The sequence below is a fragment of the Pleuronectes platessa genome, chromosome 1, assembly GCF_947347685.1.
Source record: "Pleuronectes platessa chromosome 1, fPlePla1.1, whole genome shotgun sequence".
In the NCBI taxonomy this organism is placed as follows: Eukaryota; Metazoa; Chordata; class Actinopteri; order Pleuronectiformes; family Pleuronectidae; genus Pleuronectes; species Pleuronectes platessa.
The window spans coordinates 9,204,326-9,231,779 of NC_070626.1; the positions used below are offsets into that span (position 1 = coordinate 9,204,326).

The following is a 27,454-nucleotide window of genomic DNA, read 5'->3' on the forward strand; positions in this document are numbered from 1 at the left end:
ATTGACTTGTAACATAGTATGTTTATAGTACATTTGTATCTCTAACATGCTTACTTGAAATGCACCTTAAAATACCTATCAAAAGTATACTTCTAATACTTTGGTAATAACTATATGCTATACAATGCTTTTGAGAAATATACAAAAACATAGGCAAATTTTTCCTAAAGTTATTGTGTTAAAAACACATGTATGCCAATAATGCTTATATGTGTACTGCAACACATTTTATATATTTATGTGAGGAACATGTGCCAGTTTTTAAGCACTATTTTAAAATTGTAATATATTTATTTTACTAAAGCAACTTTATCACTCACACTTAAATGCAATGAAGCAGTAATTAATGGATTCATACACACTTCTATTGTATATCAATATAATATACTTTTTCTACTTTATCCATCCTGTTACCTACGTGACTGATAATATCTCATGTCCTGTGTTCATGTCTCAGAGAACACTGTGAATGGTCAGGGAGGATACGACCATCACAGCAACACACACCAGGAAAACGTTGACGCAGTGGGTGGAGGGAGGTATCCTCCCCATCTCCCTGACAACCAGGTACCTGCCGTACAGCCACCTAGGCGAGAGAGAGACTACAACTGGAAACTGAGTGGTGCTACAGAGTGCAGCTCCTCCTGTGGTAAAGGTAGGGAAACACAACACAACACTTTAGTTTTTTAGGTGCAGACCTCCCGAGTTGTTGAAAATGCCCCAATGTCACGTTATTATCACACTATTATACTAGTATATAATGGGCATATAATATTTATGTACTAAATAAAAAAAGTCAAGAATCAATGCTTACTAAACTCTTTATTTCTGAATTGATTTATTACTATGCCAACTCGCTGTGCCTATAAACACAGCTAGTCTTCCTGGGGTCCAACATACACACATTAAATAAACATTTTAAACCATATGGAAGTACACACCACAAACAGACAATAATCATTTGAAATTATACAATAATTCACCAAGGCAATCACATGAGAGCTGAAATAAGCAGTTGTTCTTTACTGATGCCTTGACCTCTATTCTTGATATGCATGATGTTAATTGGTTGTTCTGTCTGTTCCAGAGTCTTCACTGAAATATCTGCTCTGTGTAACTTTTAAGGATTCAGATACTCCGTCTTTCATTGTGTCCACCGGCTGAACCATGTCCAGGGGTCAGATGCTTTGTGTGACAGCAGCAGCAGACCAAGTCCACAGGAAGAGGCCTGCAACCTGCAGCCCTGTCCAGCATTGTGAGAGACCACACTCCTCTGATTTCATCCTCATGCACATCACTGAAAACTGCAAAATTGAAGACTTTCTAAAGTTGACCTAGTATAGTATAAAGGCACTACTGCTGATGAGCCCTTTTTGAAAACTAAAAATAATGCCAAGTTAGAAAATCATTATTCAACATCATCTCTGCTGCAACTATAAAATTAATTAAATTATTCAATTAAAAATAAAAAATGATTTAAAGTTAATTTTAGCATCCCTAGCTTCGAATGATTGTACTCGAAATGAATTAACCCTCAAAATTATTGTATTCAATTGTGGAAACAAAAACAGCTTCTCAACATTTCATGCTCAAAGAGAATGAGAATACATCTCCAAATGAAAAAAAAACATGACAAACAGCTAATAGCAGGCTCCTGTGATTTCCTCCTGAGCAGCTGGGATATTGGAGAGTGGTCTGAGTGCAGCAAGACCTGCGGCCTGGGCATGCAGCACCGACAGGTCCTGTGTCGCCAGGTGTACGCCAACCGCACCCTCAACGTCCACACCAGCCGCTGCCGACACCTGGAGCGGCCAGAAACAGCCAGCACCTGCCAGCTGAAGATCTGCAGTGAGTGGCAGATCCGCTCCGAGTGGACGGCCGTGAGTGCAGCAGTCAATCACCAAGTGATTCAGTCAGAATGTTACAACGACACGTATTTCTACAGAAAGCAAAGAGCATCATTCTAATGACATGAAGCTGTATTTATACAGTTTGTGTCTTTAAATGTTTTATCTCTGACATCAGGCACATAACTTCTGTTTTTGTTAGTTTTGGTGATGCTCCCATCCTTTTTACTTTGACGCTGTGTCAGCATGTTTTCAAAGGTGATGAAAGAAAAACACAATGTTTCCAGTTGTGCGTTCCTCCACACTTCAGCATTTACCATGTGCCCTCTGTCTCTGTAGTGCTCTGTGCCGTGTGGGCTGGGTCAAAGGTCGCGGGAGGTACGCTGTGTCAGCAACGTGGGCGACTTTGTTCCAGACGAGGAGTGCAACATGAATCTGCGGCCCGTCGATGCAGAGAACTGTGACATGGGAGCCTGTGCCAAGAGCTGGTTTTACACTGATTGGGGGAATAAGGTGGGTGTTAGAAGTCAGTGTGAGACACAGCAACCTTCATTCATCACTATCAACAGAGGGAGTCATTGTACAGGTCTGTCTTCATACGTCAATCAGCTGCTCTCGATAAGCAGATTCTAAAAAGATCTTTTAATAAAGATTTTGACAGCTAGACAAACCTGGACAAGGCTTCTCTTGTCTGCGCTGATGATGGTAACACGTGATGATCCTCTCCTGCTGCCAACAGTTTCTCTTTTGGGTGTAGCTCTTATCTACAATGACATGACAGCTCTCTTAAATTGAGGCCAAAGCATCTTGATCGCCACCTGGTGGCTGGGGCTGCAGTAAGGGTTATGAATACCGCTTCCTCCATGTTGGTGGATAGGACATGGGCCAAACTAAAAGATGTAATGGAAAAGAGTCAAATGGAAAATATTCAACTAAAAGCTTAGAAATGGAGGAATATGGATTCCTTCAACACACAGAATATTAGAATAATTAAAGATAGAAGACACTGTACATGTTGTCATTTTTAGCTAAAGTCAGATGGCTGCAGAGACATGATTATCTGGTATGTTACTGCAGAGTAGGAAGAATTAAGGAGATAACAGGATAGGACATAGAAATGAAAATATCTCTGTGTTCTACAGTAATGATTCCACAACACTGCACAGCAAAATCACAATATCATAATACATCATTACTGTCCAAACTGCCGAAAAATCCCGAAAGTTAGGCATGACACCCCATTACAATGATAAAAACTAGAATGAGGTAAAATTAGGGAATGTGGTACGTATTTAAGTTTTGATTTGAAGGAAGCCCTTGAGTCAGCCGGCCGTATTTACACAGGAATGATGTTCCTGAGCCTCTTATTGCAAATCTCTGTCAGCCTCAGTCTTTATCCGAGAATCTGGAACAATTAAAACGCCCCGGTAACATGTATGTTTTCAGTTTGAATGTGGTTTTGGCCTATCTAGCCACATCTATTGATCACTGAACACAATGAAATGTCAAATTGAATGTTCACTCCACAGTGCTCTGCTGAATGTGGGATGGGTGTACGGTCGAGAGGAGTCCTCTGCCTGAACAACCAGGTCAGCAGCCTTCCTCTGGAGGGGTGTGGCAGTCAGCGCCCCGCCGACTCTCAGGTCTGCAACAACGGCCCATGTGAGAATCGCATAGAGTGGTTCACAGGCCCCTGGAGCCAGGTATGAAGACGACAGGAAGTCACGCTGGGCTTAACGGAAAGTTGTCTGGAGTAACTAAAGACAGGGGATTTTACAGAGACTTGTCATTGACTCTGTCTCTCTTTTGCAATGCTTAATTAAATCCTTATGGTCTTGTTGTATGTGACCCAGTGCTCTGCAGAGTGTGGTGCAGGCAGCCAGCAGAGGTCAGTGGTGTGTCTGATGAGGTCAGATGAAGGATTCAACGTCATGCCACCGTACGAGTGCTCCTCTCTGGATCGACCCCTCAGTCAGCAGAGCTGCAACCTCAAGGACTGTGGAGCAAAGTGGTACCACACTGACTGGAGTGCTGTGAGTACAACTTCAAACCATCTCTCCTTACTCTTTACTACTCTGAACAGGTGATTAATGGCCTGGATAGCTCCTGTAGTTTCAAACCTCTGTAGATGATTGAATGCTGTGTTTACTGGTATGTGGTTTTGTACACTTGACTATGACTGTGTGACATTTGGTGCAGTTGGATTGGATTTAAGGAGACTGTTGGGATTGTGCTTCACTGAGTGTCATTCTAATTTGATTGTTAGCAGGATTACTCAAAACTGAACCGGGTATGATCATGATCCCAGAATTGTTTTCCACTTACTTTAACATTGCGAGGCAGGGCCTTTTTCCCAAAAAATTAATAATAATAAAAATAATAATAAATAATCATTTATTTATCTTGATGAAAAGAAAGATTTTGATATGTATGTTTTTTGGTGCAGTTCCAAATACAAATCTTGATTCACTGAGTTTTAATATGGTTTTATTGGGGGACTGTTGGGCCTTGTTGGATGTATGTGCTCTACTGAGAGATATTCTAGTTTTGTGCTTTGGTTGAATTTATTGTTCAAAATAGTAATTTTCATTTTCTTCACAGCCTATCGTAAAAAGTAACACTTTTTTAAAGAAAAGGATAAACATTGGTCCCTCATCTCTAAATGTCAGAATTTAAAGCTTCTTGATCGTGTTCATATTTCATTTTCCTCCATGAAAATTAAATAATTGTCAAGAACAATAATTATCGACAACAATCACATTTAATATATAATAAACTCTGCTCATCTGCCTCATCAAGACCATTGATCAGATTTAATTAACAGCTACGAAACAGCCAACAACTTTTTCTACACTATTAGTGGTGCCCTAAAGTACATTCCCCCATCAAACCAGTGACAAGAGCAAAAATTAAATATTCTAATCTGTCATGAGAAAAAATTTTTATAGGATCCCATCAATCAGTGAGGAGCTAATTGAGAAAATACGTTTTCAGTGCCTTTTAAAGGTTTGGATATCGACATTCATCTTGATTGCACAATAGCAGCAGTTTTAGCACTGGACTAAATTCAGGTTGGAGCTTTTATTAACCTGTCCCCCGTCACCAACTCCTGTTGTTCCAGTGTTCAAAATCATGTGAGGGAGGTTACCGTGTGCGGGAGGTGCGCTGCCTGTCTGACAACATGCTCTCCAGTGAGGGCTGCGATGAGCTGCAGAGACCAGCAGAGAAGGAGGACTGCAACCCAGAGGCCTGCTTACCCAGCATAGGTCAGTCATGTTAGCTGGAGTATTACTCACCGGGATGAATGCATTCCTATTGCATTGTATCATCATTTGAAAGATTACTGTTGCCAGCTGAGAATCTCCAGGAATACGTATGTGTTCCATCTATCTCGCCCCGGGAAATCCTGAACTGAAGTTGTACCTCGAGCAAACCTCAAACTGTGTCCAACAGTAGAAGCTCTAGCAGCACTGGGGAGCTATGAATGTTCAGAACTCTCCCATCCCATGTTTCCATGTGTTTTCTTTGAATGAGCGTCAGACAGTATTTTCTTCTCTTTGTTTCAGATGAGAACTGCATGGACAAATACTTCAACTGCAACGTGGTGGTCCAGGCTCGCCTCTGCGTGTACGATTACTACAAGACGACGTGCTGCGCTTCGTGCTCACGTGTGGCCCACAGACAGATGATTCACCGGGGCCGCAGCTAGCCCTGTCTTTTTCTACCAGGGTCCCTCAGCTCCATGTTGGGGGCAGACTCTAAACCCGCCGCAGGCGATCTGGTCCGGCGCTATCCCGGGGAGTGGACCGGCCGGACCTTGCCTAAAATGGACATTTGTTTTTCTTTTGCCAAGGATGGAAAGTGAAGAAGGAACATTTCTGCTGGCTCTATTTGGAGATAGCTGCTTGGAGGAAGGCAGAGCTAAGAATAGTGGAGGGCAGGGATCCTGTCAGTGGATTAACCGAGCCCTGATGGGGTGAGAGAGATCAGTACCAAACTGAGAAACTGACAAAAATGTATTTATGGATTATAATAACTTTCTTTTTTTGTTTCATGGAAAGCAGTTTGCAGCTGACTGAAGTGGATTACCTATGAAGAGGAGAGCATGTGTAACAAGTTTAACATGGACTATGTATAGACTGTTTATGCTCTTTACTCCATAATGCTCAGATTTATGGCACAACGTCATATGAAGTTGGTCCAATTTCACCTATAATCAACTATTTAACTTTGTTGACCAAAGATATGTAATATCTTACTGTGCATCCACGGTGCTGATCCTCTACACAGAATGGATCCACAAGGAAAAATATCAGTTTGAATTCTTTGTGGCCCAGATGTCGTTCTGATCCCTTGAGCAATCTGCAGACCACTCCCTGCACAGCCCTGAGGTGCTGCAGCCATTGTAATATGTTTGTATATATGTATGTATCTATGGGGAAGTGAATCAGACAGTCCTTACAGCAGCTGAAGAGAGAAAAAGCCCTCTTTATTTATTTGTGTGGCTCCCTTGGGAGGATACTGGTTTATCGGCCACCAGTGGGCCCTTATTGGCTGTGTGGATAAAAAACCTTTGTTGCGCTCCTCCACCAATCACAGCCCCTGAACTGAATGTAGGCATTCCACAGCCTGTTTGATGGTAGAAGCAGATGGTCAGAAATCCTAATGTATTTCCTGGAGCGGTAAAAACAAACTGTACTTATTATATATATATATAATTTTTTCCTTTTGCTCCCGTGGGATATGATCATCCCACCATCACCAATCATAACTACATAGAATTATCCATAGAATATGATTAATATTTGATTGCAGAGATAAATCATGGCAGGATTTTAAAGCTGGTATGGCAGGTTATATATGAGGTTTACATTCATAGTAAATGTTTTTTTATGGGACAATATTCTGACCGAACTCCTCTTTCCACAGTTCCACACTAAACCAGCACCCCGTACCTCTCTAGGGTTCAGCCTTTGTATTGTATTCTAGCTGTTATCATTTCCCTCCAGGCATCAACTTACCTCTGATCCATAAGTACTGTATGTATCTATGTTTAAGTTAAACAATCAAGAAGAGTGGAACTAAAATAACACACGACTGGAACAATTAAACATCAGAATTTGCCTTTTTTTCATTTTATTGCAAGTGTTAAGCAGTTGATGTATTGTTCTTGAGATTCTTTTAAATAAACAGTTTTACTAATTATTTGTTAACTCGACGGCAGTTTGTCCTCGTGTGACTCAGTTAGAAGTCCCAGTGGTTGAGGGGGAGTTGATGTATTTGATTGAAGTCATCCACCTAGAGGACAAAGGTAGTATTACAGCAAACACATGCACAGCAGAGGTTGCACTTCCTGTAATGATGATATATTATATTTCATTTGGAAGTGTCTTTCTTTCTGCTTCACAGACTCACATATAACCCGACGAGATCAGCTGACTGGTCATGGGTTTGTGGGAATAAAGGAGACTATTAGTACACACAGTGTTTATTCTCATCCTTAGTGGATTTATAATGTACAACTCTGCAATGACTTGGTGTAAAAATGGTTAAGAAAATCAAACAATCACCAGTAAGATCATCAGTATCAATGCATTTTGATTTGTGATCTAAATGGATGAATAAACTTTAAAATAATTCCAATTCAAATAGGGTCACAGTGTAAATTAAAAGGACGCTTAATACTGTACTATATGTCATAAAGAACAAACACCAGAGCAAAGAACTACACTGACATTACTATTAAATGAAAACTAACATGCAGAAACAAGATTCTTTGTTTAATTGAATTATATCCAGAATTAAATTAATTAGTTACAATCAATATAAATGAGATTCAAATGACTTTAATGCAAATTTACATCCTTTTAGCACACCCACTAATTCTCTCAAAGGAAGCTTCACTGCTCTCTGGATTCTGTCAGATATGCATAAAAAGAATTTAAAAAAAAGGAAAATTACGTCATAAGAGTTTCTAAAGTCCAACACGGTGAATTAAATGAGTTCATCTGGAAAATGAAAATCTACGACTTAAACTGTCACAATCACCTAATATAATAACAAGAACTTAATTGTATTTGTTGTATTCAGAGGAACCTGCGGTGCTGTCCTACCCAGAGGATTCCACTAATGAATGATAGGACCTCAATGCATTGAAAAGGGCAACATACCAGTGTTACTCCCCATCTATAGAGAAGCAGAAAGGGAGTAATTGAGAGCCAGAGACAACAAGCACCAGTCTGCGCTGCAGAGTAAATGTCACTCTAGTGAGCTGGCACTGTGGCATTTCTGGAATAACTGCAGTGAATAAAAATTATTGAATATTTTTTCCTCCATGAATGCCATGAAAACATCCCGTATTTCATTATAATGAGAAACATTCTCGAACACAATGACTTTGTGTCTCATCCTAACGATTGAGATAATTAATGTGATTTAAGATTTCAGGATGTTTGGGAATAAAAAGGTTCCTGTCAATGGTTCCATAACTATCAGGCTCCAAAAATTCCACTGGAAGAAAAACGATCAGCTGTGAATTATTATAGTCAGAATGAAGAAAGCAGGATGACTGCATATACCAGATTATTACGTGAGAGAAACAAATCTTTAAAGTGTTCTTTGAAGTAGGTTCAAATTCAGTCACTTTCTCAAACTCAGCTGGAAGGTGGAGATTAACAGAATTTTTTTTTGTCATAAATTATTTTATTTGATCATGACCAGTATTTTAGGGGAATACATGTGTTTAATAAAAGCTTACAGGGGATCCTAACCCCCAGGTGGTGTTGTCCAATCCTTACTTGCAATGATTACAGTTGGTTTGTATGTAAATAAGATTAAAAAAACTAGTCGACAGAAGTAGAAGGATGTGGTATGTGTCATGAAAGAATTCATAAAAGTAATAAATCAAACATTGTTAGTGGACTGATATTTGAGTGTGTGAAGATCTGAATCAAAATGGAAATCTAGTAAATCCATATATGGTTTCATGAGGCGATTCATGGGCCATTCTAGTTGTTATGGAATTTGACTTACATATAGGATTAGATACATACAGTACATACCAATGTAATGAGAGTCAACCATAATAAACTCTAGCTCATAAGTTCTGTCTCAGTTCTGCTCCTACTATACTCCCTGCAACTCCACCACTTTGTCCTTAGTTTCAGGTTGTTTCACTGTTTGCAATGACCAAAGGGAAGTGGACATGTTTGTGTTGTGTGTGTGTCAAGTTGCCCACGTACACTTGTACATCTCCTGAAGATACCGTAACCTTGATAAATGAGAATCTTCATATATCCTATGATGGAAGTTTGGTCTGCTCAGGCAGGGCTAGAGGTTAAGGGAGAGTTATTTACTAAAATCTTAGTGCATTCAGTGAAGTCTATTGGCAAAGTAATTATTATTAGTGACAGAGGGAAAAAAATGACAATCACAAAATATACAGCAGCTGCACTGTAACTAACATGAGTTGAACTATTTCATGTCCCTAATCCGACTCCTCCTGCAGATGTCCTACACCTCATACAGTGCTCATGTGATTATTGCAGTCCTGTGTAAATTGGCATTTCAGTGAATTCATGATGTTTTCTCTCACTTTTGGTGAGAGAAGATTTCTTGCTTTTTAATAATTGACTTTTAAAACAATTCTATTGAATCTGCAGTGAGAAATATTTCGAGGTTTACATGCAAATATGTAAAACATGTGAGCAAATGAATGAGAATCATCTGCCTACTTGGCACCGACAGGAGACACATTGTGTGTATGTAGCCTGTGAAGGTATCCTTGAGCTTTAAGAGGTGTGAAAACCTCACTAAACCTGACTAAGAAAAGCATGAAGTACTCAGATTGACCACTTTGTAATCCGGACATCTTGTTTACCAATCTTGGTCTCTGGCCTGTGGTTTTACTGATAAGACACAAAACACATCTGATTCAGTCCACACTCCACTAAAGATTAAACTCTCACCTCACAGGGTTTTATGGCTCAGTGATTTCTTCCTCCTTCACTGAGTTTTCAGGTGTGTCATTGAAGACACAGTAAGTGGAGTATGGTGTCGGTACTGTACCTGCAAATGATGCTCTCTGTGACTCTGACAGCATAGATATGAGTTCACACAGGAGGTAGCCACACTAATGGATGGTACAATACAGGGAGGAGTCTTTGTTGTTTTTTCCAATCTGATATCCCGACCGTTATCTCCTGTCGTTCTCTCTCCCAAAGAGGACTCAATTTACTTGTTCTCCTTCCTCTGGCAGCTCTTTTTTTATATACAGGCTCCAAACTCAGCATTTCTAACTTATAACTCTAACTTGTAAACAGTTCAATTCTGAAGTTTGTGAGAGTAAAAGTCGTAAAGCTTTTATAGGTCATAGGTTTTATACCTCAGATTCATATTATTTTCACCGTGGTGGCAATATGGTGGCCCTTGATATTTTAATAGTATTCCAGTACCCGCTTCTCAATAACACAAATAGAAAAAAAGAATGTTATTCCTCTATTATTGTTGCTCTGCTCCACACCTATTTCGTGTGACTTCCCTTCCCCAGATCTTAACCCATCACCCTTTAGGTTTTCATAAAACAATCCTCAGTTTGAACTTATATCTGTAATATCGCTACGGAGCTCGAATAGGTTTTTAAAACATAAGTCTTTTCATGCTTCAGCCCTGCAGTCACCAGCAGTTTGACTAAGTCAAAGTTGAAATCAAAATATGCATGTAAATGAACATAGCTAATGTCTCCCCTTTGCTGTTGAAGAACTCTGTGTAAGCCAATATCATAAAACTAATTATAACAGCTAAAGACGTAAATGGTCATTGTGAGGGGTCCAGTAGTAGTTTGTATGATTTTTATCAAATAATATGCTGCACACAGTTGCAAATTGAAATGTTTAATTTGACACGTCAAATCAATGTTTACAAAGAAACACAGAGTAAGAATTATTAAAAAAGACATTCTTTCCCTTTGATGCAGAGAAAACAACTCTGTTTCTGGGTAGAGATTATCTACCCGAGGAGGAAAAGCTAAACATGGCACTTCTGAAGGTTAGGATTTGTTCTGGCTAAGTATAAGCGTGAGTAGCGTAATCACTACCATCTGACATCAGAAGACTTGCCAAAGAGCAGCAGTTAAAGCCTTGCATGAAAGGTCAGTCTGCTATTAATCAACTATTTAGCCTGGCTGCAAAGGATGTTATAAAAAGTGAAATGGCCCTGATAGGAAAAAGGTTCCTACCATTGCCTTAAAGTGACCATTGAAAAAATCAACATTATAAAGATACAATATGAAAGTTCATGTTTTTGCTTGTTAGAAATCTTGTCATGTGTTGATTTTATTTCTTAAAGGGCTACATGTAAGTTTTTGAATTTGCATCTAAACAGCTGAATTTATTTCCCCCTCATATGTTAACAATGGATGCACAAGGTTTTGCTTGTGTAAGTGTAGCAACTCAATGGGATTGAGAATGTTTCTCATGTGGCTGTTACAAAGTGGTTGCAATGTTCGGGAGGGTCAGGATATGTGTCATTCAACTGCCATATTTAATGTTACCAACACTTCTATCCAGGTTTCATTACAGTTTTTGTATGTTCTTTCAACATGTCTGGCTTTGCTATCACCTCTTGATGTAAAGTGATTTTGTGTCAAATAGAATGGGTAGCTGGAAATATCTTGCGGCGACATTATACACAAAAGGTCTTTCGACACAACATCAAACATTTCTTCAAATTCTGTTGATAATTGCACTTCATTTTCTACTGTTTTAAACCAAAACACTTACATATAGCACCTTTAATTATAAGCTTGATTGTGTTTGTTATGCAAGTGAGATATGAGAGTAATAACTTGTTTCATTGACTAGCTCAGATGTAATGAGCGAAGTCATTCAGAGCCATTCACTTCAGGCGACGGGGCTGAAGCTTTTGTCAGAGTCGGCCATGAAAGCCTCGATCTCCTCCACAGTGCGAGGGACGCAGGTCAGCAGCTCCATACCAGTTGCTGTCACTGCTATGTCATCCTCAATGCGAACCTGCACACAGTAGTGACACAGTAGTTAGTTAAACATGTTAGAATTACACAACCAAATAAACCTGTGGTGGCAGACTGACCCCTCCAAAGCCTCTGAAGCGAGCCAGCACTTGGTTGTTGATGAAGCAGCTCTGGGCGGGGTTGGCCAGGGCCTGGTCCAGCAGGTGGTTGATGAAGTATATGCCGGGCTCCACGGTGAGCACCATCCTCTCCTGCACCAGACGGCCCATTCGAAGACTCCTCAGTCCAGGCTCATCGATGCGCTCAACCCCCTGAGAGGCAGAACAATTTGTTACACCCAAGCTAGATAGATATAGGAAATACCTGACTGTTAAACAGTATTGAGCCTAGTATTTATACAACTGTATTTGCATTCTGGATGGACTGAGGAGCACAGGAATAGTTCCAGGAAACCGTTGAGTTTTTAGCTTAGACTTTCGGATCATTGCTTCAAACCTTTACACAGAGATAAAGAGAAGAAGCAAATACTAGTTCATACTGGGATTTGAGGTCAATTATGTGAGTCAATTGTTTGTCATGCACATCCAGAAGAGGAATCTTTTCACAAGGTACCTAATACACTGACACTTTCTGCAGTTGGTCAATCAGCAGATCCACTGGAGCTACTGTCGGTGAACTGTCTACTTGACAGAATAAAACCTGACAACATCTGTGTTCAGACTTCCCCCCTCCCTCAACCTGTATCAGTTGCTACAGCTTGGCCTCCCTCTGTTCCTCTCTCACTTCTGTATCGAGAACTATTTTATTGATGACACATGAATAAAGGAGAAACAGGAGTTTGTTTTTTCCTGTGTCCACTGGATGGTTGTTATGTGTGGCAATGTCAAGTATCTTCCATCCTCACCTCAGGGTAGCCTCCAACGTCGTGCACATCAATGCCCAGCAGGTGTCCCAGTCCGTGGGGCATGAAGACGGAGCCTAGGAAGACCTTCATCATGTCCTCCACACTGCCATTCAGGATGCCAATCTTCACCAGCTCCTCCAGGTGAACCTGGTCAGCCAGACGGTGCATGTCAGTCCACTTTACACCTTCAACACAAATAGCTTGGTTAATAAAGAACATAAATGTGTTTAATCATAAAGTTGATATTTTAAGCCCAACAGTTTTCAAAAATATAGCTATGAATCTAGATACTTGCTAGATGCAAATAACTTAGTAAAGTTATTACTAAGTTAAGCTGTACTGAAAACTACTGAGTAATTAATCAAGTCAAATACCACCACAGTGGTTATTATATGACCAACAACAAAAATATGAAATTCATGATTGGCATTTGCAGTTAACTCTGCGCTAGTAGTAATTACTGTATGAGGGCAAAGGATTAACGTCAACTTCTCAACACTTCTTTGTTGGTTAGTAATGTGTTTAAATGAAAACAGATGATAACCTGGTTTGATGGCAGCCATGACGGTTGTGGAGGACTTGAGGACGGCCTCGTAGATAGCCCTCTGGTCCGGAGTGAACTTGCCGTTGGCTGGGAATGAGCAAGTGATGTCTGATGAGTAGCAGTAGTACTCTCCACCCATGTCAAACAAACTGCAGGGGAAAAATGATCAGATACATTTTATTTGATATATACATCAGAAGTACTTATGGTTTGTGTCTAAAATGTTTTTTTAGTATGTTTAAAGTGTAAATAATATCCAGAGACTACCACACCACTGACGATTACAACTTTAGCAGAACGGTAACAATGCGAGAGTACTGAAGAATATCTTTCATTCGAATCAGGTCCGCAGTTAGGAAATAATATACCTACTCCCTCTTTTAATCCAGCATCTTAAGAGCAAAGATAAAAGATGTTTCCTAAAGACCAACATTGCTGGTGGTGTCCACCTCTGTCCCTGCTATCATGCTGGCTACATTATGAATTATGATCTCCCTGTTCACTATGCCTTGTCCAAGACGCTCTAGCATGGCTCCCACCATGAGGGGCATGTGCCCCCGATTTTGCAAGTTTTTTCCCTGGCAAAAAAATCAGCAGGGAGCAGATGATGATGCTAGCTGGGTAGAGGTGACGGCTTTGAACACCCCCTTCCCAGTCTGGAGGGTCAGAGCTATCCATGGCAAGAGTCCTCTGACTCAGCCTCCAATGCTGGCTCCTCTCCCAGATATTCCCTCTTTTCACTGGAAAAGATGGAGTGTGAATGGGGCTGTTGTTCCACTGCCACTCCTGCCTACCAGTAACCTGCCAGCCTTTAGGGCACTGCTGTGCTAAACTGACAGTGGTCAGCAGGACAGTGTCTGGTCCTGGAAAGCTCAAGGCATCAGTCGCCCACAATGTCCCTATCACCAGAGTGCAAGTTGACTCAGAGCCTTGTTTACCTTCTGTTCCTTTCCTGGAGCCCCGCCTGACGGCCCTTCTGCTCCCTGGGTTGACCTTTTTGACAGATGTCAACTTAGTCTTAAATCTCCCAGTGTTCAAGTCATCACCTTAGCAACTGCTCGACCAGTGTGCTGCTCAATAGAACTGGCTCGCCTCACTGGAGGGTCCACCAGAGAGCAAATAGAAGCTGAATCCCATTCTTTCCCAGATGTTGTGGGCCAGGATCAGAGAAAATAAATAATTGGTCGTCTTTTTTGTGGGCAGATATCAGATTACTCAGGTATTATGTCCGGTAGATCTGACCCTGATTATGGCTTGAAAACCCAATAGTGACTGCTCTTAGATGGGATCATAAAATCTTGGGTTACTTTATGTAACCAAGGATCTACAAACTGATAAAAGTAAAAGAAAAATTAAGGAAGCTACTTACCACATGTCTCCATCCATGATTAACTTGTCATTGGGAGCCCCAGCATGGCCGTAGTGGAGAACGGAGGCATTATGGCCCCTGGGGTCAAAAAGACATAGGTTACATATAACCACATATGAAAAACATCTACACTACAAGGTGGTTATTGTGTTGTTTTCATAGAGGCTGTAAATTATTTGCAGGGTGTATTTCAGGACAGCATCCTTCTTCAAGCTATTAATTTGTACAGGGATGTAGTTTGCATACTCGACCACTAATCTCTCTGAGATGCTCATTACACATGGCCTTAAATACAAAAGGTCAGAGCGTGATTAGCAACGTCTCAAAATTCTTCATCCATAGTGATGCTGCTCGCTGGCTGTAACGAAACAACTGAGAGATAAGGGATGTGTTGTTTCAGCAAACAAACATTTCTTCTGGTCGGCAGGGTTACACACTGCCGCTTCCTCTGCATCCTAAACTCTGATTGTGTTCAAGGCTTTGTAAGTGTCATACAGAATGTGATACTGTCAACATCTAACCTTAATTCCACTTGTTATTCCAGTGGGCACTAAAGTAGGTCAGAAATAAAGTTGGTATAAAAGCACATACGTTCCACAGATACAGGTGTAGGAGGTGTGACGCATCCCTCCTTTAGTGTAGCAGTAGTGCTGGAACAGGCTGAAAAAAAGAAACAAAAAGTCAGCTTTACATTTTCAGCCAGTGTTAAATAATTCATTCTGCACTCATTTTAAATCATCACAAGGTCCATCACATCAAATGCCATTATTCTTTTATTGTAACACAATTTTTAACATCACATGAACTAAGTTCTTAATCAAGATGGATCAATTTGATTTTGTTCCAGCACATTGCACTTTTGTCAGTCCTGGGAGAGGGATCCCTCACATCTGGCTCTCTGAGGCTTCTAGCTTCTTTTTACCCTGTTAAAAGGTTTTTTAGTAGTTTTTCCTTACTCTTGTTGAGGGTCAAGGACAGAGGATGTCACAACTTGTTAAAGCCCTATGAGACAAATTGTGATTTGTGAATATGGGCTATATGAATACAATTTGATGGATTGATATGAGCCCTGAAATTTGATTCTCTGCTCAATGAGTCTTTGTTTTTGTGCTATACCTATAACCCATATTAAAGCACAATGGACACCTGATATGGCTGTTAGATTGCTGTGTAACAGAGATGCCAGAGAAACTCTAACTGTAAAAAAACCTCTAGAGTGTTGGACTGTGATAAAATTCCACTTACCTCTCCATTTCATATTCTTTCTGTCCAGGTTTCACATTCTTCATGATCTACAGTGAAAACATGTTGACATATGTGGTTACCGAACTAATGGATACATCATTTACTGATCTAAGTGCCCCAATATGGACCTGGCGGGTACAGTGGCTCAAAATGCTTAACCCTCTCTAAAACAGTTTGCAATGTTGATTACTTGCTGTTCACTTGAGCTTTATGTAGAAATGGTATTGGCATTAATGCAGTCTAAGTAGGTGCAGCTTTGTTATAACCTAATTAGTTTTATGGTATCTTTCTCTCCCTGTTTATTTAATGCTGTTGCACTTCCTGTATCATCTCCAGTTTTAAAACAACATTAACAAATGTGGATTAATCCTCAAACATAGCCTGAAGCATTTATGCAAAGTGGGTATAAAGAGTTCAAAAGTCAGTGAGGGCGCCTGCAAGCAGATGCTGATTAGAGAGAGCACAACATGTCATATCTGAAATACTACCAAAATTAGAGACTTTGGGGACTTATGGGTAAAAACATACAACATAAAAACATCTGATAACCTTGGTGAGCAGTAAAATTTGTGAAATAACAGAGGGAAAAAATATTAAATGATTTCAGAGACATAACACTGTGAGGTGAACTGCTGCTCCACCCCTGAAGGTTATTCATGGTAATAAAGTTAAATCCTGTGCACAGGAAAAATAAAGCTTCAATGTTACAGCTTATTGGTCAAAGGCTATATGTGTTATCCGCTGGGCTCTAAGCTACAGGATGAAGTTAAAATCAATAGCATTTAAACAGTTTAAAGTCTCAGAGGATCCTGATGGTCTAAACTCAATGAGCAGCTTGACCCACTTTGATACTTTAGCTTTTTAATTTCAAGCTCTGAACTTTACATTTCTTTGTTTTCATCATTTTATTGTTTTAAAATAAAAAAATACTAATGTGAGTGTCCTGTCTAACAAAGAAGGATCTCACCATTTTGTGGGCTTCGCTGGAAATCCTGTTGGTGTAGCGGAGGACCTCCAGCTCCATATCGTTCTTAATGAGACGGCTGCAGAAACAGTTGGAAACATGTAGTCAGAATTCGTTCAACTCTCACATTAACCTTAAGGAATTCAGTATCAGTATCTCCACTGTACATTCATTATCTAGACCACTTATCCTGTAAGGGTCACAGGGAGGCTGGAGCCAATCCCAGCTGACATTTGGCGGGGTACACCCTGGACAGGTCGCCAGCCCATCACAGGGCTGACACACAGGGACAACCAGAATTTTTGAAATTCCTGTAATGTCCACTGTTAATAAAGTAGCTTTGAAATATTTGTCAGTATTTTCTGGATTGAGATTTCTATCCAGTTGATGGATAGTCTCATTTACAAATCTCTAGAGATGCACTCAAAGAAATGCTTATTATTATAAATGAACATATAAATATTCATTAATGAAATATGTAAGTGAATTAAAGACCATTTCAGCGGTGTAAGCATATATAATTGCCTTCAATGTATTTCAATTGCATTACCAAGGAGCTAAGTCTCGATCCCATGCTGTGATCTTGACATTTGATGAAAATCAATAGTACATGTCCCTAACCAAGTTTAACGGTGTAGCCCTGTATATAAAATTGTACCAGCTTTGATTTAAATCTTGGCTCTAAGACCATTTGATTTAATTGGGTTAGAAAAACGGTAGCTGCACCTTAAATGACTAGAAATTAAGAACAAACTTAAAAGTATTAAGGATTTCTACAACAATAGAAGCAAGTAAATAACACAAGGCAGCGGTAACCAATAGTAACACTAATGAAAGTGAAAGAAAAAATAGCCCATTAAACAAAAAAAGAGAACCATGGGAGCTGTGGAGAGAGGAGGGGGTGAAGGGGTTCAATCAAGTCCTTCTCCTCAGGAGGTGTGCCTGAACAGCATTACTCCTCATTTTAGAAAATGTCAATTCATCTGGAGGCTGCAAACTCTAATGCCAATGGCGAGCAGGCAAGCACGAAGTCCATTACAGCTGTGTAGACAGACCTCTGACTCTTAGAGGGAAAAAAGCCCCCGTTTATGATTATATACACACACACACACACACAGAAACACACACACACAGAAACACACACACGCACGCACACACACAATAACCTGACAGGGCAGCTGTAATTACAGATGTTTGTTTATTCAATCAGAATCTGACTGAAAAATGTGACTTGGTCAATAAAATTATAAAACAAATTCTAATTACTTACCATTCCACAATGACTGGGTGTAAGAGAGTGTTGTTGACTTGGAACCTGATCAACAAAAAACAGTACAATTATAGACATATAATGCAATGTGATGCTAATGGTTATTTTACTTTGATAATAAGAACAGAGACTTTTCAAAGCAGTAAAGGTCAGAGTGTAGAGGGGATAAAATAATGAAATATATTCAGTTAAAAGACAAAAGAAGAAAGACTAGTGCGAAGGACAACAGTATCATTACATGAATTGATAACTCACAAACAAAGGCAGCTTAATTACATTACTGTGTGTTCAGAAATAGGTTAATCTGCAGCAGTATGCATACGAGTCTTCTGTATCCTTGGTACCCCCCCCAGTAAAAGAAAATACAATGATGATCATGCAAATTGATGCCAAATAAACATACCCACTAATTCCGTCAAAGGAGGCTTCACGGCAGGTGCTCCCACTATCTGTGTTCTTTCCTCGCTGCATGGAAAGAAAAACAAACTAATTCACTACCGACTGCATTTAAACCCAGAAACAGAGCATGAGGCTGGTTTATATTCATGATGATCATCTACTCGAATTATTACACTGCATCTTTAGCAGCTGATCAATAGCAGATCTTTTTTTCGTTATCAAACAGTAAACTAACAAACTGAAAGGATTCTGTTTATTTTTGACATGATGAATAATTTAGCTGGCTGTTAAAATAAAGTAAGATGATATGGGGTGAAGCACATTAAACCGAAGCTTTCACAGGCTTCCATTCCTAAAGACGATTCTTTAAAATTCTCACACACCTCACTCGATTAGTTGATCTTGGGATCAGTCATCTGATTACTACTAAATGTTTATAACTTTCCTTTCCTCCCCCGAAAATCCTGGAAGGAGCTGTAGCTGCCCAACTCCATCAGCTCCAGACATGAGCTCTATTAACCCTTTCAATCCACCTTCAGAACCCACTACAGCACAAAGTGCCCTCATCATCAATGACCTCTTCATCGCTGCTGATTCTGGTCACATTAGAACCCTCTCCCCTCGACACACAGTCTGCTACAGCAGTCTCCCCAACTGTGTATCCAGATATCTTGTTCACACTGGTGCTGCCTTTTACTTGTTTCACTCTGAACTCTCCAACAGAAAACAGTTTGTTACCATTGTGGGCTACAAGCTCACTACATCTTCAGTCCACAATGGTGTATCCCAGATCTGTGTGCTTGGACTCTTCACCATCTGCATGCTCCCCCTTGGTCCGATTATACACCACCATGGTCTAAACTTCCACTTCTATACTGATGACATAGCTTTATTTCAACACCAAACACAATTAAGTCCTGATCCTTTACAAAACCCTCCTCCTCACAAATAAATTCCTCCATGCCCTGAGTGCCTGTCTAACCTTATATACTTTATATACTCCATCCTGAAACCTACTGTCCTCAGGTTTGGGTCTACTGACCACACCGCATACTAGCCTGTGCCCCTATTGTGATAGGATATTCAGTGAGGCAGCCCCCAACCTCTAAAACTCTCTCACAAAAGATCTGAAATGCCCTCATGAAGGGTTTTGACCTCTAATTTTCATTATCCACAACGAGCATTGCTATGATTATTTTCTGTCCTTGATTTGGTTCAGTGTTACTCTCGTTTTCCCAACTCTGTGGATCGCCCTTGGAGACCTTGAAAGGTGCAATATATATATATATATATATCAAAGTTAGTACTTATATTATATAACTAGCTGTAATCAGGTAAGAATGAGTGATGCATACCAGTGTTAGGAGCACTGCTGGTGTCAGCTTGGTCAGGACATCAACAATCTGAAGGGAAGCAGGGAAGAAGTGATTAGTAGAGACCCACAGTAGAGCAGCAAAAACAACAAACATCATCCCTCTTCTACTCTCAGGCAGCTGAATAAAGGTCACTCTGGCAGACGCCATTGTGGCGAGGTGGTCTCTCTGGTTCTCTGCGGCACGCTGACTCCTCTGATAGAAGCCTAAATGTCAAGATTCCTAACAAAAGACACCGTGGTGATCCTGGAGGATTGTTTGGATTTATTAAAGGGATAGTTCACCCAAAATGCACTCATTATCTACTCACCACTATACCAATGGAGGGGTGGGTAAGTCCTCAAAACACTTTTGGAGTCTCATAGGTAAACAGTGTTGCAGCAAAATCCAATACAATGGTGATCACTTCTTCAAAATTCTGAAAATCAGCGAGTTACTGCAGCTATCTCAGGTGCTCACGAGTTCTCATCTTTTCGAGTTGAATTATAATGTCTGGGCTTACGCACACTTGGGTTTCTTTGTTTTTTTACGTTGGGAAATGTGGTCACCATTTCCTTCAACTGAACTGGATTTAGTGGCAATGCTGTTTACCCCTGAAACTCCAAAAGTGTTTTATGGACTCAAACACTTCTGTCAACTATCCCTTTAAAATTGGCTTCTTAAAACAATACAAGCAAAGCACTTAAATCACCTCAAATCAACATTACAGTTAAATATTTTGACTTTAGAATATGTGTCGTGATTGAAATGATTCAACTAGTGGTCATTTTAATATCTAGAGTTTTGCTGTGATCTGTGAGTCAGTGATTAGCTGTGACGATAACTTTGAAAAAGATAAAAGATTCCTTAACCACCAAATTGACTATGGACTGAAAGTATGAAAAACAATTAGAGACTTTAGAGATTTAATCTTTAAGAGTTTTGAATGTATTCTATGGCCAAATAAGACTCACTCATATTTGGAGGATTTAAATTAAAACACACTTGTAAGTCAAGTAAAACCAGAATGTGGAGCTTTCTGTGCAGAGTTATGAGGTTTACTCAAAATATAATGAAACCAAAACCAATGCAAACACTTCAATTAACGAGATTTGAGATCATAATCGACTTGATGAACCAAGTTTTTTCCTGAAGATGTTGTCACAGAGATACAGAATATGTTAACTCCATCTCAACTGGTGATTAATTAGTACATTTAACACCTCAGGTAGGTGGAGAAATGTAAAAATATGAATTAATGAGTCATCAAAAGGTCACAGTGTAAATATAGAAGTGATTAGTTGGCCAGTAGAATCTGTGATATTATAATCTGAATATAATGATTTGATTTGTTAACATGTTTCCATAAAAGCTCCAGAGGTGTCAAGCCTCCAATATGGCTCCCCTGGGAATCTGCTGTCAACACCTCTATACACGACTGTTTCCCAAACTCTCAGAATAAGCTATTATTGATGAATTATAAATTTTCAGGATGGAGGTGCATGTGCTCTGGGTGAACTCAGCTACTCACACATTCACTGATGATACGAACTGCCCCCCAGAGCTTTTACATCACAATGTCCAAAACATCTAATCAAATGCAAACAGGCCTCTATCTTCACATTTCAATGTTCATCTCTACTTTAATTATTTTTAATTACAGGTTTAGATGAGCAAATAAAAATGATGCAGGTCCAGTGTTTTTGCTGCCACTGATGTTTTTCTTAGACAAGAGGAGAAGAGAAGACAACTTTCACCTTTAAAACAGTCTGTGAAGTCACTGATGTCATTTCCTGTAACTTCATAGCTCGGTGACATTGCATCAAGGTTCAGTTACTGCACATGAAAAAGGTCACACACCCACAAAGAGACGCACACAAACACTGACTGACTTACATCACAGGTGTATTGCACCTCATCAACAGCGTACTTCTCCTTGAAGTGTTCTTTAGTAAAGATCCTGTCAAAAGATGCAAAACACAGGAGTGGACAAGTTTAGGGAATATTAATAGTGCATAGGCGATATATCCACATGAAAATTAAATGCCAATAATTCTTGATATGATTATTTGCCCAGACCTCGGAGGACAAAACTGAGGGAGAAAGTAAAACTAATGATGAACTCAGCACATTAAAGTGCTGATCAAGTAACTCCTGACTGAAAGGGACTTTTTATACAGAGAACAATAAATATGAGGTTTATACATGAAGGATAAGCAAACACGGTCGAGAGTCTTCAGGTTATTTCCACATCGTGGTGTCCTGTGTTTTTATTGCTCAATATTCACACAAACGCTAGGAGGTCTGGAATAAAATCTATGTATTTATCTAAAACCTGAATTCACAAATTATTCAAATGTTACTTGATCTTTTTGCTCAATTTGATATCAAATTGAATTATTCTTGTTAATCAGCGATTTTATGTCATTTTTTTTTTACTTTGGACATTTTGCAAGACGATGAATCATTTCCAGTGTTAATTTCGTTGACGAGAACGATGACGAAAAATATTCGTTAACGATCTTTTTTGCATGACGAAGACGTAACGAAAACGATTCTTTGAAAATAAAAACTATGACTAAATCTGTTTTAACTTTCGTTGACGAGACGAGACGAGACGAAAATGTTGGTGGTTGACTAAGTCACAATAATTTATTTAAACATCATCGTATCAGGCCGTCATGAAGTATCAGGAGCGGGCGAGTGAGTGTGTCTGTGTGTGTGTGTGTGTGTGTGCGCCCCAGATAGCGCACCGGTCCCGAGGCTCCGCCCCCGCCCGCTCACTCGCTCAGAGACACAAGATCTGAGCTCGTCCATGTGAAGCTGCTTCTTAACAGTGGAAACAGTGAAAACACAGAGTTTCTCTGGTCTCAGCTGATCAGAGATCAGCGCAGCAGCTTCTTGATCAGAGCAGAAGCTGCAGGTGGTTTGTACCGAGCTTCAGTTTCTGTGTCCGCCTCCAGTCTAACCTGCTCTCCCTTTTTGTTTTCACATTTAAAACTAAATATATATTTTTAAGCTATTAGGCTACAGCTATATGTTTTTATTTATTTCAAAATAGGGTACTTCTTATTCAAATAGCCCTACAAAGTTCTGTGTTTAATTTATTTCAAAGTAGGCCTACACTTGCCTGTGTATTTTCTTCTCTTCATAAGTGTTCTGTGTTTTCCTTTGTTGTAACAGGTACAAATAGCGATAAAATGTCAAGAGTTTTCTTTATTGTTGTTCTATAATTTCTTAAATGCAACAAAGTATAGTTTAGTATAGTATAACTTTATATTAAACTTTATTAGCTTTGTTATCAAATATGTTTTGCGGCTCCAGACAAATTTTATTTGGGGGAAGAGGGGGCAAAATTACTCTTTTGAAAGTAAAGGTTGCCGACCCCTGCTATAGACCTATGCTGGTAGGGATATCTAATGGACAACCTAAGTACTGCAAGCTAGACTATTTTGCAGTTTTAGACACAACACAGGGTCCCTGGGCCTGAGAAGGGAAGAAAAGGAGTTTAATGTGGCTATTAAATGTGACTAAACCTAGACTAAAATGTAATTAGTTTTCGTCGACTAAAACTAGACTAAAACTAAGAAGGATAAAAATGACTAAATGTGACTAAAACTAATATGCATTTTCGTCAAAAGACTGACTAAGACTAAATCAAAAATAGCTGCCAAAATTAACACTGATCATTTCAAAATCAAGCAATAAGTAAATCTAAAAGTAAATGTCACTTAGTTGATTTGAGCCCTGAGTGTGTGCAAAAAAGTGCACTTAGTGTAGTCAAGACAAATTCATTTAAGTAATTTTGGCTTCATTTTAGATGAACTAAAATAAAACTGAATCTAACTGGGAAGCAAATGACTGCATCAGCCCTGTTGAGCTCCCAGCTATACAGTCGCTGGTGCAGATTGTTGGCCATGCACACAGCTCTGTGAGGATTGTTGGGACTCACTCTCCCATCCAGGTGGCATAGCTGTCAGGCAGTTTGGGCACGAAAAGGATAGATTTCCCAGAGTCCACATCAATGGCCCCGTAACAGTCAGCCTCAGTTACTCCAAAGGTCCAGTGGAAGAAGGACTCCTGCAGCAGGGGAACCAGCAGTTGGAAATTAGAATAGCCAGCTAAAGGAAAGCAGGGTGTCAGCTTATTCTGGTCAGGAAATATCTGCTTCCTCTGTAGGGTGGCTCTCTCATAGTGTAGACACAGAGAGGAAATCAGAGCTTTTCCTTAGTACTGGTTGACAATGAAACAGTGCAGTTGGGTGCTTTATTATATTAATTTGTGTTAGTGATAAAGTTATTTTTATCATATAGGTACATTTTACAACCACTAGTCTCCAGGCAGACTTGGGCACAAGACCGGTAGATCCTGCTTCAGCTGTGCATGTTAGAGTGACAAGCATACTGGCAGATACACCTCCCCTCACTGTGCATCAATTGGGGATGATAGAGTACGGTGGTTATGTTCAAAAAGAAAAACCCACACCCTAGGAACAACCACCACCATAGAAACACATGAAGAATGTCCCTGATTGCCCAGACAGAGTACCCCCCTCATAAGACAAGCTACTTCAGAAAACACAGGAAAGTGAGGATATCACAATAAGTAATAAAGAAAAAATGTACACATAAACACCAGGACAGGCTGATGGGAAATTAATTCACTTATTCAGTGGCTTGGGACCAACATGGTTCATGGATGGAATATTAATTACAAGACCTTGCCCCCACACCTCAGCCTTAGTTTTCAATATGACCTACCTGTCTGAAAAGGACGTCTGTGTCAGTGCAGTACCTCTGGGTCTGCTCTCCACCCTGCAGCACCACCACTGACTTTGGCACCAATCCGTCTGTAGCTCTCAGCCCTCTGCACAGTCCTCGTCGGTTCTCTGCAAAAAGGGCAGCAGACACCCTCAGGGTGTCTTTACCCAGCCAGAAGACAGGTCTGAGAGGACAGGGAGACAGGGAGACAGGGGATTGGGTGGCAGAGTCATTAGAGAGACTGGGCTTTGGGTCTACATTAGGATTTATGCCATAGATTATTTATGTGAGACTGCATGTCAAATGTGATTTAGACTTACAATTCAGAGAAATGGACAACTGGATAGTTATAACTGTTTAACTTTAAAGTTTGGTGAGAAAAAAAAACTAGTTCCATCTGGAGGGAAAATCTTCAGGATTTGGTCAGTAGGTTTGAGCCATGCCACAACTCTGCCTTCAGACTGACTTCAGACATGGAGACAGAACGATCAGCAGCCTTGGACTGAGAGCTGTTGGTTATAAATCTAAGTCTCTAGTTGTGCTTTTATTGATAAGATAAAAAAAAGACATCATATCTGATCCACCGTATCAAAGGTTGATCTACAACCTCCCAGTATTGCATGGCTCATGAGTTTCTGTGTCGTTCACTGTTGGCTGAGTTAACAAGTGTAACTGTGAGGATTAGCCAGAGTGAAGAGGTGCGTCAGTGAGGTCTCTATAAAACTAGGTTAATGTTTGTCTCTGCTGTTGTGCTGGATTGCTTAACGCTGTGATTTGTACACCTATGAGCTCCAATCTCTGCAACCTGAGAAACGCACATATCTGACAGAGGTCGTCTTATGTCTGCTGATATTTTTTACCATTAATCACATCAGAATATGATGCAACTTAACCCTAAAGATCTGTGTCCGTTGTGTTGTGATGGCAAGAATGTAAATGTTGTTCTGATGAGACTCTAAATAAATAACACAATATTACACTTTTTAAGGTGAAGGCATGAAGATTATAACCAGTGTCAAAAACAAAAATATACATAAATATCTAATTAACTAGAAATAAATAAGCCATATCACAGTGGTCCGGGGGTCTGATATAGATATTGATATTCTCCGTAATTACATTCTTTAAATATCACATTTCCAGCAGCTTCGGGTTCATACACCAATTTAAAAGTAGGAATCTGAGGTAAACAAAATGTTTGTTCAATCAAACATTTAACTGAGAGCTGGTTCCATTTGGTCTAACAAAGTACAAGTTCAGCACATCACGTGCTGAATCAAGTGCCCTAGTCAATATGCTGCTGTCAGATTCACGGTCCATGTGTCTGACAGATGTGTTATTACCAGGCAAGTTGAAATCTGAAAATTACCCACATTTCCCTCAGGATCAATAAGGTATCTATTACCGATCTATCTTTCGATCTGCCAGTCACATGTTAGTGTTGATGTGGTCTGACAGCGGAACTGTTAAACGACTCGCATCAGACTTTAACAACTACATCATAATGTTGCAGTGGAAGCGAGTGGAGGCAGAGGAGTGTACTCACTGTGCAGAAGAAGCCATGTCGATTCCGGGTCCGGACTGTCACGTGCTGACAGAACTCACGTGGGTTTTGTTCATCCTGTGACGCTGATCAGCTGACGGGGCGTCGTGCTGCGTTTACGCAACATGGGAAATATCACCTTCAAACGAGAAGTAGTATTTTAAACTATATGTAAAGAAACTGAGTCGTGAGGCTGTTCTGGGATTGATTTCACAACGGCTTTGGACAATTGCAAAGGAGGGAGGGGCGTCTTCAAATACACAAGGACTTGCAGGACAGAAAGGTCCAAAAATATATACATGTTTAGTCCATCAACAAAGTCAGGTCGCTGGGGACACACACTAACATCACATCTCTGAGGGTTCTGCAGAGAAACATTTCAGTAATGATGGCTTGTGATGAGAAGGTTAGTATGTTATCAGTACCAGGACACACACACACATACACACACACACACACACACACACACACACACACACACACACACACACACACACACACACACACACGTTAAGGTATAGATAATGGTATAGATTATTTAATCCATTGATTAATGGGGAAATTACAAATAAATATGAGTGTAACTCTCACTTATTCACAGGAAGGAGAGTAACCCTGGATCAGTAGGAAGAGGAACATTACTTGTCCCCACTTGTGTGAAGACGGAGACTAAAGTTAAAAACAGACATGTTAATGCAGGAGTGGGTTGAGTGTCAATTAGCATTTTTGATATGCTGATCCATGTCTTTTTCTCCACCGGAGTCCTTTAGAGTCATACACAGCAACTAATTGGGCTGAAGTTTCTTGTAGAGTCAGTCATGAAAACATCCATACATTTCCCATGATGTGAGAGATGCAGGTCAGCAGCTTTCAGTTCCTCTCTCACTTCTGCACCAAGGACTATTTTAATGATGAGAGGAATTTGTTTTGATGTCTTCTTGAATCTACCTTATATCATGTGTTCTCACCTCTGGGTATAGCTTCCAACATCATGCACGTCTATCCACAACAGAGCCTTTGGTGAACCGACATCATGTCCTCCACACTGTTATTCTCCTCCAGGTGAACCTGAACCTGGAGCCAGGTTAGTACAGTCAGGGAATAAACATTACTGAACTGTGGAGAGGAAGCGTTTCAGCTTTGCATTTTCTGTGTCTGTGGTAGTTTGGCCAAGTAAGAGGAGCAAACATCTCTAGTGTAGAAATAATGAGTTGCTGTGCTGGTGCACAAACAATAAAAAACGATCCCTGAACCTGAAGCTTGCTTGAG

General features: G+C 40.0%; 2 protein-coding genes across 2 annotated transcripts in view; one reads left to right on the forward strand and one right to left on the reverse strand.

The window, feature by feature from the left end:
- The window catches only part of LOC128438458 (thrombospondin type-1 domain-containing protein 4), a 44,070-nt gene extending 37,024 nt beyond the window's left edge, over nt 1-7,046 (forward strand). The window contains exons 10-17 of the mRNA XM_053421045.1: nt 458-655; nt 1,126-1,255; nt 1,676-1,880; nt 2,187-2,360; nt 3,377-3,550; nt 3,701-3,880; nt 4,969-5,113; nt 5,414-7,046. Of these exons, the coding sequence (XP_053277020.1) occupies nt 458-655; nt 1,126-1,255; nt 1,676-1,880; nt 2,187-2,360; nt 3,377-3,550; nt 3,701-3,880; nt 4,969-5,113; nt 5,414-5,556 (1,349 nt within the window). The 3' untranslated portion in view covers nt 5,557-7,046. The remainder of the gene's footprint in view (nt 1-457; nt 656-1,125; nt 1,256-1,675; nt 1,881-2,186; nt 2,361-3,376; nt 3,551-3,700; nt 3,881-4,968; nt 5,114-5,413) is intronic.
- A 3,676-nt stretch (nt 7,047-10,722) lies between these two features.
- pepd (peptidase D) lies at nt 10,723-26,337 on the reverse strand. Its single transcript, XM_053420261.1, has 15 exons — nt 26,189-26,337; nt 24,643-24,826; nt 23,835-23,962; nt 21,779-21,842; nt 19,886-19,933; nt 18,535-18,596; nt 18,132-18,176; nt 16,865-16,940; nt 15,898-15,944; nt 15,244-15,312; nt 14,653-14,730; nt 13,284-13,432; nt 12,740-12,924; nt 11,955-12,146; nt 10,723-11,875 (listed from the first exon to the last, which is right to left on the reverse strand). Exons 1-15 carry the CDS (start codon nt 26,203-26,205, stop codon nt 11,747-11,749), a joined length of 1,473 nt encoding a protein of 490 aa, XP_053276236.1. The 5' UTR covers nt 26,206-26,337; the 3' UTR covers nt 10,723-11,746.
- Between the last annotated feature and the right edge of the window lie 1,117 nt (nt 26,338-27,454).

Coding starts and splice junctions, on each gene's coding strand:
- pepd (XM_053420261.1), bottom strand. Junction 18,177..18,534: donor TCCTTTGACGGAATTAGTGG/GTATGTTTATTT, acceptor TTTGTTGATCAG/GTTCCAAGTCAACAACACTC. Junction 15,945..16,864: donor CCAGCGAAGCCCACAAAATG/GTGAGATCCTTC, acceptor TTTTCACTGTAG/ATCATGAAGAATGTGAAACC.